Source organism: Cornus florida, unplaced genomic scaffold (assembly GCF_030987335.1).
Source record: "Cornus florida cultivar Cherokee Brave unplaced genomic scaffold, ASM3098733v1 CherokeeBrave_3.0.0_Hap2_Chr11, whole genome shotgun sequence".
Taxonomy (NCBI): Eukaryota; Viridiplantae; Streptophyta; class Magnoliopsida; order Cornales; family Cornaceae; genus Cornus; species Cornus florida.
In genome coordinates this window covers 59690670-59700389 of record NW_026775581.1, presented here as the reverse complement: position 1 = coordinate 59700389, position 9720 = coordinate 59690670, and the positions used below count along the sequence as shown (strand labels likewise).

The 9720-nt window shown below is 33.7% G+C and overlaps 2 protein-coding genes across 3 annotated transcripts; one reads left to right on the top strand and one right to left on the bottom strand.

The window, feature by feature from the left end:
• Window positions 1–494: 494 nt before the first annotated feature.
• On the top strand, window positions 495–1323 carry LOC132281137 (uncharacterized). Its single transcript, XM_059782871.1, has one exon. It carries the CDS (start codon window positions 495–497, stop codon window positions 1206–1208), a length of 714 nt encoding a protein of 237 aa, XP_059638854.1. The 3' UTR covers window positions 1209–1323.
• Window positions 1324–2550: 1227 nt separating this feature from the next.
• On the bottom strand, window positions 2551–7080 carry LOC132285477 (UDP-arabinopyranose mutase 2-like). 2 transcript variants are annotated; one of them, XM_059787669.1, is made up of 4 exons: window positions 6529–7080; window positions 4870–5120; window positions 3826–4003; window positions 2551–3180 (listed from the first exon to the last, which is right to left on the bottom strand). In XM_059787669.1, exons 1-4 carry the CDS (start codon window positions 6850–6852, stop codon window positions 2821–2823), a joined length of 1113 nt encoding a protein of 370 aa, XP_059643652.1. In that variant the 5' UTR covers window positions 6853–7080; the 3' UTR covers window positions 2551–2820. The 2 variants fall into 2 exon arrangements, with proteins under 2 accessions (XP_059643652.1, XP_059643653.1); XM_059787670.1 differs by having other exon boundaries at window positions 3826–3994; window positions 6529–7073.
• Between the last annotated feature and the right edge of the window lie 2640 nt (window positions 7081–9720).

Sequence of the window (9720 nt, the reverse complement as noted above, 5' to 3'; positions counted from 1 at the left end):
TTCTACGACTCAGAATCGCGATTTTGATAACCATGGTTATACTTCATCAAATCCTTTAAGTTAGCTGTGGTGTATGTCACCTTAAATTAAAATTTTAAATGCTAGACATGATATAATTTTAAGATTTTTTGAAAAACGTAACATATCAATTTTTTAATCATTCAACTTATGATAATTTGAAGAAAATCAATTTAGAATATTTGACGAATTTTGTACTCCTTCTCAATGCTGACTTGTCATTGGCTCATCGCGAATGTGGCTGTTTCCTAAAATTTTGCTAATAAATTGTAACCCCAAACATAACACCCAAAATCAAACTTCAAAAAAGTTGTTAATCCAAACGTGGGTGGTTCATATCCCGCTATAATCTCACCCATCACACCACATTCAAATCAAAAACCACTAACACGATTCATTCAAAACACCAATCGATATACAGCAACCCATTGATGAAAAAAAAAAAAAAAAAAAAAAAAAAAAACAGAGACCCCACCATGGAAACATCACAAACTCTAGCAAAAGAAAGCCAAGACAACCTGCACCAACAATTCAAGAACCTTGAACAACAATGGGACACCATCAAGCAAACAAAGCCACACCCACACCAGCCTACGCTTCATCGATGCTCGATGGATTCGAAAACCATTGTCAAGACTCTCCAACTGATCAACAACTCTCCAAAAAGTCTCATGTCTTCTCTACAACACGAGAGAAGGTCTCCTTCAGTGGAAGAGATACTTAGAGAGAGAAGAATGGCCACTGAGAGTAGCAAGTTGAAGGGAAGGAGGCTTTTTGAGATGGGTTTTGAAGGTAGAGAAGAGATGGGGAGTGATTGTTTTGGTTTGGTTCAAGAAGGTGAAGTGAGGTCAGTGTGTTCTTATGGTAATTCTCAAGATGTTGAGAGTGATGGTTTGGGAAGCTTCAAGGAAGAGGTGGCTTCTGGTTGTTGCTATTGTTGTTCCTACTCTGGATCTTCTGTGTCTGGTGGAAAGGTGGAGAGAGAAAAAGTGGCGGATGAGAGAGAGAAGGTGGAGCATGATGTGGAAGAAAAGGAGAGATATGGTGGTGGGGGTAGTGGTGGTGGAAAGTGGATTCTTCTCATGGCTTGGTTTAGTATTGCTTTAATGGTGTTTACATTAGGAATTATCTCAATGAAGTGCAATGAAGAATATGGGAATGAAGATGAGGTAATTGTAGTCCCAACATGAACTCTCTCAGTTGATCTTGTTCTATAGTGTTTTTTTTTTTTTTTTTGCTGGTTTATTGAATTTCTATTTAATTTTTTTTCAGTATATGGAAGATGTGATTGATTATAATTTCAAAACAAAGAGATAATGACCCCATTTAGTATTATTTTTGACTTGATGATTGGTTTAGAAATAATGGAGAATCTGAAGCATTTGACAAAGATTTTCCTGAATTTGAAATTCCTATAATTAAGTCCGGTTACTTGTTTTATTTTGACTGAATATGAATATTGAAAATTTCAAACCATCAAGATATCTGGTTAAAAGCAAATTTATTAGGAGTAGGCATTAGAGTACTGCTACATTTGACAATTGAATTTTTTTGCTATTCTAATCACCAACGTTCAGAACGCGTCTTAATAAGTGATGGATAAGGACAAGTCTCTCTCATTTCAAAGTGTTCAAATCAACAACGAATTCATTAGTTGGTAATAATACCGATTCCAGTCTTTTCATTTTCCTAGGCATTATTAAAAGGATTACAGAAATCAATCCAGAGAAATCACACCATCAACAAATTATAGCACAATAGCTCCAAAACATGTGGCTTTATGTACTCCGAGTGCTATACTAATTTAAAAGGGATTGTGAGCTTTTATTAGTTCAACATGTGTTCAAAGGTTTGAGTACACTTCTCTGGATGTATATGCATCTCCTAATAGCCCCAATAACAACAATATACTCATCTATTAAAGAGCTTTGCACTTGCCTTTGGACATTGCATCATTGTTGTGTACACATATAGTAGGTAGCTTTGTTGGAAATTTTGTACTAAAACCAACAAATTTGATATGTCAGATAATGTAAGCTTTCTGGTGTTACTTCTGAATCTACTTTTGAAAACACAAATGCAATCTATTTGCTGTTGCCTTTTGCTTCAGAAGTGAAAAGCTATTCAACCAAAACATGACTTTAAGCTTATGACAGGAATTGAATATTTTACATTATTAGACAGTTATAATGATAGAATTAAGTTTACAAAATTTGAGCACAAAATTTGCCAAAGTACGTACGTACATTGTTCCACATTTTATTATTCTGCAAAATTTTCGGAATTTTGATGGATGACACAAGGCTTTCTTATTCTTCTTCATCTTCTCAACAAACATGGATGACTCACCAAAACTATCTTTTAGTCCTTGGGGCATATTGAAATGTGACAGTATAGGGGGATAATACAGATTATATGCATTTATTTGTATTTTTTTTTTATGTTTTCAATCATGATTAATTCATCCCCATAAAGCAAAATACTGTTTCTCAGAATCAATTCAATATTTCCATCCAAAGCAGCAGGCATTCCTTTATCGGGAAAAAAGATTTGTTTATTGAATAATTTGAAAAATCATTCTGGTAACACTTGTAATTAATTGTTCAATCCTGAAAAAGCTTCAGGTCTTCTTTATGAGGGAAGCAATGGCCATTACCTAATACAACCAGATAGTAGAGGCACAAAAGGGACATAGAAGGACAAGCTAAAATTAAAGTACGAAACATGGTTCGAGGAGAGAGATAACGAACCGGAGAATGACACCAGAGTACAACAATGGAAAGAAGATAGAATGTTGTTATTCTACTTCGTTTTTGGAGAGGGGCCATCTTTCTTAGGCTCGTCCACAGGTGCTGCTTTTTCCGGTGGATTGAGTTCATCCCAAGCTTTGATCCAGGTAACCATAGCATCCCCAAGCTTCTGAAAGTAAGGATCAACCGAGCCAAGCTTGTCCTTGACATGCTTGGAGAGCTCAATGTAGCATTTCTGCACTGTTGTGCATTCTTTTGGGAGCGAAAGCCCTTGGAAGAAAGGGATGATCTCTTCTTGCCAGTAAATGCCCTTGTATTCCTTCTTCAAATTAACGAAGGGGTTGCTAGCCTTGCTGTGCCAAATGTATGGCAGCCCAGTCTTCACTCCAAGACTCAAATGGTCACAGATCACCTGAAATTGAATACAATTCAACATTGTTTGGAATCGATTGTATGCTGACATGTGGAACATATATGACAGATTCTATACTAGATCTCAAGCTCAAAGAGGTTTTTTCTTGCATACGACTTGGCCAAAATTCACATTGTCATGAAAATTTTTAGGTTTTTTTCTTCACGTCATATCCACCATATTGCAGATGAAATCAATAAATGGAGAATCAAATTTTGTATTTGCATCCTAATGCGTGTAATTCTTTAAATCAGGATGTATATACCAAATCTAGTAAGACCACTGAACCAGATAACCATCTTAGCCTCTAAACATTAATGTCAATAAAACAGCTAAAACCGAAGGCTATAGCCCAGTGGTACATACTCGACCTCCCAAAGTGGAGGCTGAGGGTTCAAGTTCCCGTAGGGTCAAATGGACGTGTGAAACTCTACAAAACAGCTAAAAAGAAGCCCTGATCAATGTACCCTGCTACTCTTCGTAGGCAGTACTACTTTTGAGTGTTTGCAATCACCAATGTTTAGAGAACGTACTCATATATTACCGAAATTAGAAGTATCACAAAGAAGACAATGATGAGCAAATAGAAGGAAAATTGATACAGATAATAGTGGATACATGATTGAAATAGGCTAATGAAGCTACCTTGGCACACCAGCCAGCCCACATATCGTCGTATCTGCCAACAGGCTGTCCATCACCCATGAGCCCGAAATACATGGCAGGACCTATCATTTCCCTGTCGAATGCTAGGTTCATCCCACACATTGGGAAGAGGGTGCCTTTTGGGATTGTCATTACAGCGTCCACGTACCTGTTTGAGCTAATATTAATGCACATGAAGCCAACATTAAGCTAACCAAACCCTCTGGTTTGATATCAATATTCTAGAGATCGATTATTAAGTTTATTCATGAAGATTTCAGTATCACTTAAGAATCAAGCAATGAATTTTCAGATGCTGTCCAATAATTAAGCAGAATATAAATGAAGAGGAAAATTCCTTTTCAAGGCATATGAGTGATAAGAACATTCAAAGGAAAATTTTCACTAATACATATGATAACATAAAATGCACAAATTCGATAAAAAAAATAAGAAAAAAATTCAGTTTCTATAACATTGAATAATTGACAACGGAACCCTCCTCCATGAGACAGATTGTTGAACAAAAATTTACTCAATGACTAGTCTAAACCATTAGATCAAGGAACATTTCCCCATAGATCACTAGCAGTTCTTTTTTTACCAAATATCTATGTCTTGTGTTAAACATATTTTGACTGTTATCTAGATCATTCAAGGTATCAGTTGCAACAAGATCATATATATGCAGTATGAGAATGCATAAATCAAGATTCAAGACTACTGTTTGGATTCAAAATATAAAACATCCAAACATTAAAAACCAAATAAATAAATACGCGCGCACGCGCACACATCATGATAACTTGTTAAAACAAAAACCAGCAACTGTCCATATTATTGATTGATCTGTGGTCCTAGTGATTTTTTTTTTTAAAAAAAAATCAAAATACATGTTAAATACATGTTCATGACTATGCTTATGCTGCAAAATTGGAGTTAAATTTCTTAATGAATCAAAAACAAGAAAGTTCGATAAAGAGCAATCTCAAGCTGATAAATAATGGAGTAAAGATACACAACATGTATGTATTATGTATATACCTAGTGTTGCGTTCGCGAGGCTTGACAAGCTGAGTTGGGGCGTCGTAGTCCGGGATGTTGAGCCAGAGGCCATGAGAGATGGCAGTGGACACTCCTTCCCTCATGCTGAATGGATAGCCGCGAACAAAGTCAACACCTTCCCTGAAGGGATCATACAGTGTGTTGAAGAAGAAGGGTGTTGAAGGTGTTAGCAGGTTCTGTATATGCTGTGCCAATGCATTTATCTCTTTCCCACTTGGATCTTTGGCCACCTTTATTTTATTTAATTATTTATTTATTTTTCATTTTTAAGTTTACCAACAAGATACAAAGCAGAGAAAAAAAATGAGTTAAGATCAATCACAAACCTTGTTCAATTATCAATATGCAATTTTTTTTTTTCAATGCATAAATGGTATTAGTACGTAGTAGAAATTGTTGATTGGACTTTTGTCTAGGTCAAAATACAATTTTTTGAAAAGAATAATCAATTTTATAGAGTTCGACGCTGAAACAAATTCAACCAATTTTATGTGAGTATAGGCAACCAACATCATATGTTAGGTAATAAACGACATTATCATGAAATCAGCCCCTACGAAGACTTTGGGATGCTCAATCATTTTCCTAATAAAAATATTTTTAAAAAATAATAATAAAATTATGAGAGAATGAAATTATCTATCAAATATATTTTGAACGGACTAACATTTCAATAAGATTTTAGAATTTGTAATTGAATGAGCCCTGAACTAAAATTAAAACCTGAGCCAGCTATCTCTTAATAAGGGATTAAAATGAGTCTAATGAGAGCCTCCTATTCTATCTACCATGTGAACATATCTTTGAAAATAATAATAATAATTAAATCTGTAAAAATATTTCAAGAAAAACTCTATTACTTGACTGTCGGTGTGTCCTTCTAGGGCCCCTGTGGGTCCAACGGACAGTTCAATGAATACCAACTCGTGCCCAACTGAAGTCCACCTGGCACTATGAAACATGTCAATGGAAATGGGTCCATAAATCTTGAAAGTGAACAAACCAACCCAGGATTCCATATTCATATAGTCACTGTTTATGAATCGAGTCCTTGTCACATATGCATAAGCCCATAAAGGTAATTAAAAGATAATAATAATAATTCTTGGGCTATGTTTGCAAATAAATTTGTCAAACTACGGAGTATTAATTTGACAAATAATTCTCTATATTCATGTAAAATTACAACTATTTTTATTTTGCGTTTGGAATAAGCGAATTAACGCCATTAAATTTTAATTAAAGAAATTTTAACTCAATTTCAAACAATTTATGTGTTTCAAAATTATTTATGATCTCAAATTTTTTATTTTCACTTTGTAAAGGCAGTAACAAAATTAAATCTGTTGCTAATTAGACCTATTTATCTAGGTAAGCAAATTTTTTTTTGGTGTCCTCAATGCACACTACATAAGCTGCTCAATTATCCCGCTATATACACTGATTTAAAAAATCAGTTTAAGAATCATTTTTCGTATTTAATCATGTATAAAACTATTATTATTATTATTATTATTTGTGGGTGTATAAAATTAGTATACTTTATTTTTATTTTGCCTATATATTGTACAATAATTTATATATAAAAAAACAGACATATATATATATATATATATATATATGTATATATATACTTACAAAGCAGTCGTCGTCAATGGTGAAGATATATTTCTTCTTAGAGACCAAGAAGCCGAAGCAGCGACAAGCGGAGTCCTTAAAGGAGATGCAGTTGGCCTTTTGTCCGAGGATCCGATTGATATCATTGCGGTTGTAGAGCTCGTAGTCGTACCCGTCAGGCACTCGGATCTTCTTAGTCGGATCTCCGTCCTGGACTATGATCAAGTGGTACGGCTGCAAGAAAGGCCTCCACATCTCCAGAAAATCAAGGTTCCTGATCGTCGGTATCACAATGTCCAGCTCGTCTTTCAACGGCGGTGATACAGGCGTCAATGGGTGGGCCATGGTGGTTGCTGATATATATATATATATATATATATATATATGTAAAGAGAGAGAGAGAGAGGGTGTGTATGTGTTTTGTGCAGGATATAAGAGGTAGGAGTAAATAGGAAGTGGGGGTTATGTTTGGGATTTATAGAGGGGGAAGGAGGTGTAAGTTTCGTGTTTGGTGTAACGAGGAAGGAGTGAATGTGGAGAGAGAAATAGAGGGGAGAATTGCATTTAAAGTGTAGAGAGAGAAAGTTGACAGATTATATATATTCATTTACTCACATGCTTGCCGTGTTTCAGTCTTTCAGGTTAGCACTTGTAAAGCTAATAAGAGTTTAGTCTAAACTTCTAAACTTTCATTTTGACCCGACATATGAGACCTTTCAGATTTATATAATTACGACAAGGGCTGCAACTTGGGCTGGTTAGCCCAACCCAATCCAACCCAACCCCAACCCCAACCCAGAGATTTTGTAAAATTGGACATACAATTCACAAATCGGATTCATGTACGGGTTGGGTTTTGTCAAAACTCAGACATATTCGGGTTGGGCTCAACCCGAACCCAACCCAAAACCCGAAAAAAAAAAATAATAAAAATAAAAAATTTTCCTCCTTTCTCTTTCCTCTCTGTCGGCGATGGAAACTGATCTTTCTCTCTCTACCGGCGATGGAAACTGAAAGAAATGGGTTTTGATTTGTTGAACAATCTGAAATGATATGCCGATATGGGTTTTGATATAGGTAAATAGGTTTTGAACTTTTGATTCTTGCAAACAGATAGATAAACTGAAATATATGGGTTTTGAACTTCTGATTCTAGTTGATTTTGTAGTTTGCAATTGCACAGAGATAGAGAGAGGGAGCAATTTCAGAGTTGAGAACGAGACGATGAATAAATCATTGTTGAAATATTTGTTGAAGATGAATAATCAGATCTAATCTTTGTAATTTACGACATTGTTGGCTAACAGAAGTAGAGCCCAATTGGAGTTGCTGTTAGAATTAAAAAAAAAAAAAAAAAATTATGAATAGGTATAAAAAAAATAACTGTCAATAAAAAACATATTAAGTGTTTGATAATACATTATAATAAGTACTTTTTACAATTAAATTATTTTTAATTTATTTTGTAACAACATTTTTTTTAAAAATTTCTATTGCTAATTTTACAATAATATCATTTACTAAGATGTTACCATATTTGACAATAGAAATTTTATTAAGGAATGAATGTAATTGTCAATAAAAAGGACATAATTGACTAATGAAAAAGAGTTACCTAAAATTAAGGGTGCCAAAATGGGTCAGGAACCATCAACCCGCCCATATCCATTCGTTTTTTAATGGTTATGAGTGAACTATATTTAATTTGAGGGTCAAGATGGGTTGAGTAATTTTTAACCATTTAATTTAAGGGTCAAGATATGTTGAATATGGTTAGTTAATATTTCATCCATCACATAATAAACACACAACACATATCTATTTTATATTGTACTCAACTCATTTCTCTCTCTAAAATTCTCTCACTCACAATCGTATCTCTCTCTTTAAATTTGTCTCTCATCAATCCCCTCTCCCTAGAAATTTCTTCTAAAAAAATAAATAATTAAAAAATAATTTTAAAAATTAAAAAATAATTATAAATAATTAAAAAATTAAAAATAAAATTAAAAATAAAAAATTGTAAAATCTTTTGAAAAAAATAATTTAAAAATAAATAAATAAATTTTAAAAATAAAAAATAATAATTATTTTTATTGATGGTTTGTATTCATAACTCCTATCTCTCCATTACTAAATTTTCATTAATTTGTGTGTATGTAAACATTTGGTAACTAATCCTACATTTTTAGTTGATGGTTTGTATTCATAACTCCTATCTCTCCATTACTAAATTTTTATTATTTTTCTGAAAGTATAAAAAAATTAAAAAATAAAAAATAATTAATGGATCAACGAGTCATAACGAGTTGACTCTACCCATTTCAACCCGTTCTGAACGGGTTAAATATGGGTCTTGACCCATGTTGACCCGCCCATTTTCAACAAAACTCAAATCCGATTCAACCCGCCCATTTGCCACCCTTACCTAAAATATTCAATCTTTACTCAGAATGCAGTTTTAAAAGCTCTAAATTCTAGCTTCATTTAAACGCTCTATTAAGCTAAATTTGCTAACTATTAGAAGCGCTTTTAAGGTTATCAAACACACGCAATAATCCCAAATGGGCTCGTACTGCATTTATCATTTTACCTTTGATTAATAATTTAGATTTTTTATTTTTTATTTTATTAAGAACACTATAATTGGATCTTGGAGGTTCGGTCATCGATTTCATCTTCATCACCAAAAACTCCAACATCCAACCTCATCCACTCATCTAATGTTAGAGAAAGGCTAATTATCCGATAAACAAATCTCTCAAATTTCCCGAATCTTATTCTCAATCACAATCGTCCCGCTCTTCAAATATTTTGATCTGTTAGTTTCTACCAAAATATTTGGTGCTTCAAAAGACTATATTTTCGGATTCTCTCTTATGAGTGTGTGTGTAGATATGTTGTATGCATACAATTAGTATTCGGATAGTTTCTAAGTTTGAAAAACTCCAAAAGACACTTTATTTAGACCCCATTCTTGCAACAAAGCTTTAGTTTCCAATTTTTCAAGGATTTTGGCATTCTTTTTACCTGCTCTGATGATATGTACTTTTTCAGTAGCTTGAATAATAAATGGTAAGTAAAAAAAAATTCATAACAATCTCCCAATTCGACAGTTGGAGTAGCATCCAAAATCCACCTACTCTTCCTTCATATCAAAATCAAAAGGGTAATTTACACAAACCTCTCCTATGGTTTGCCATAATTATACGG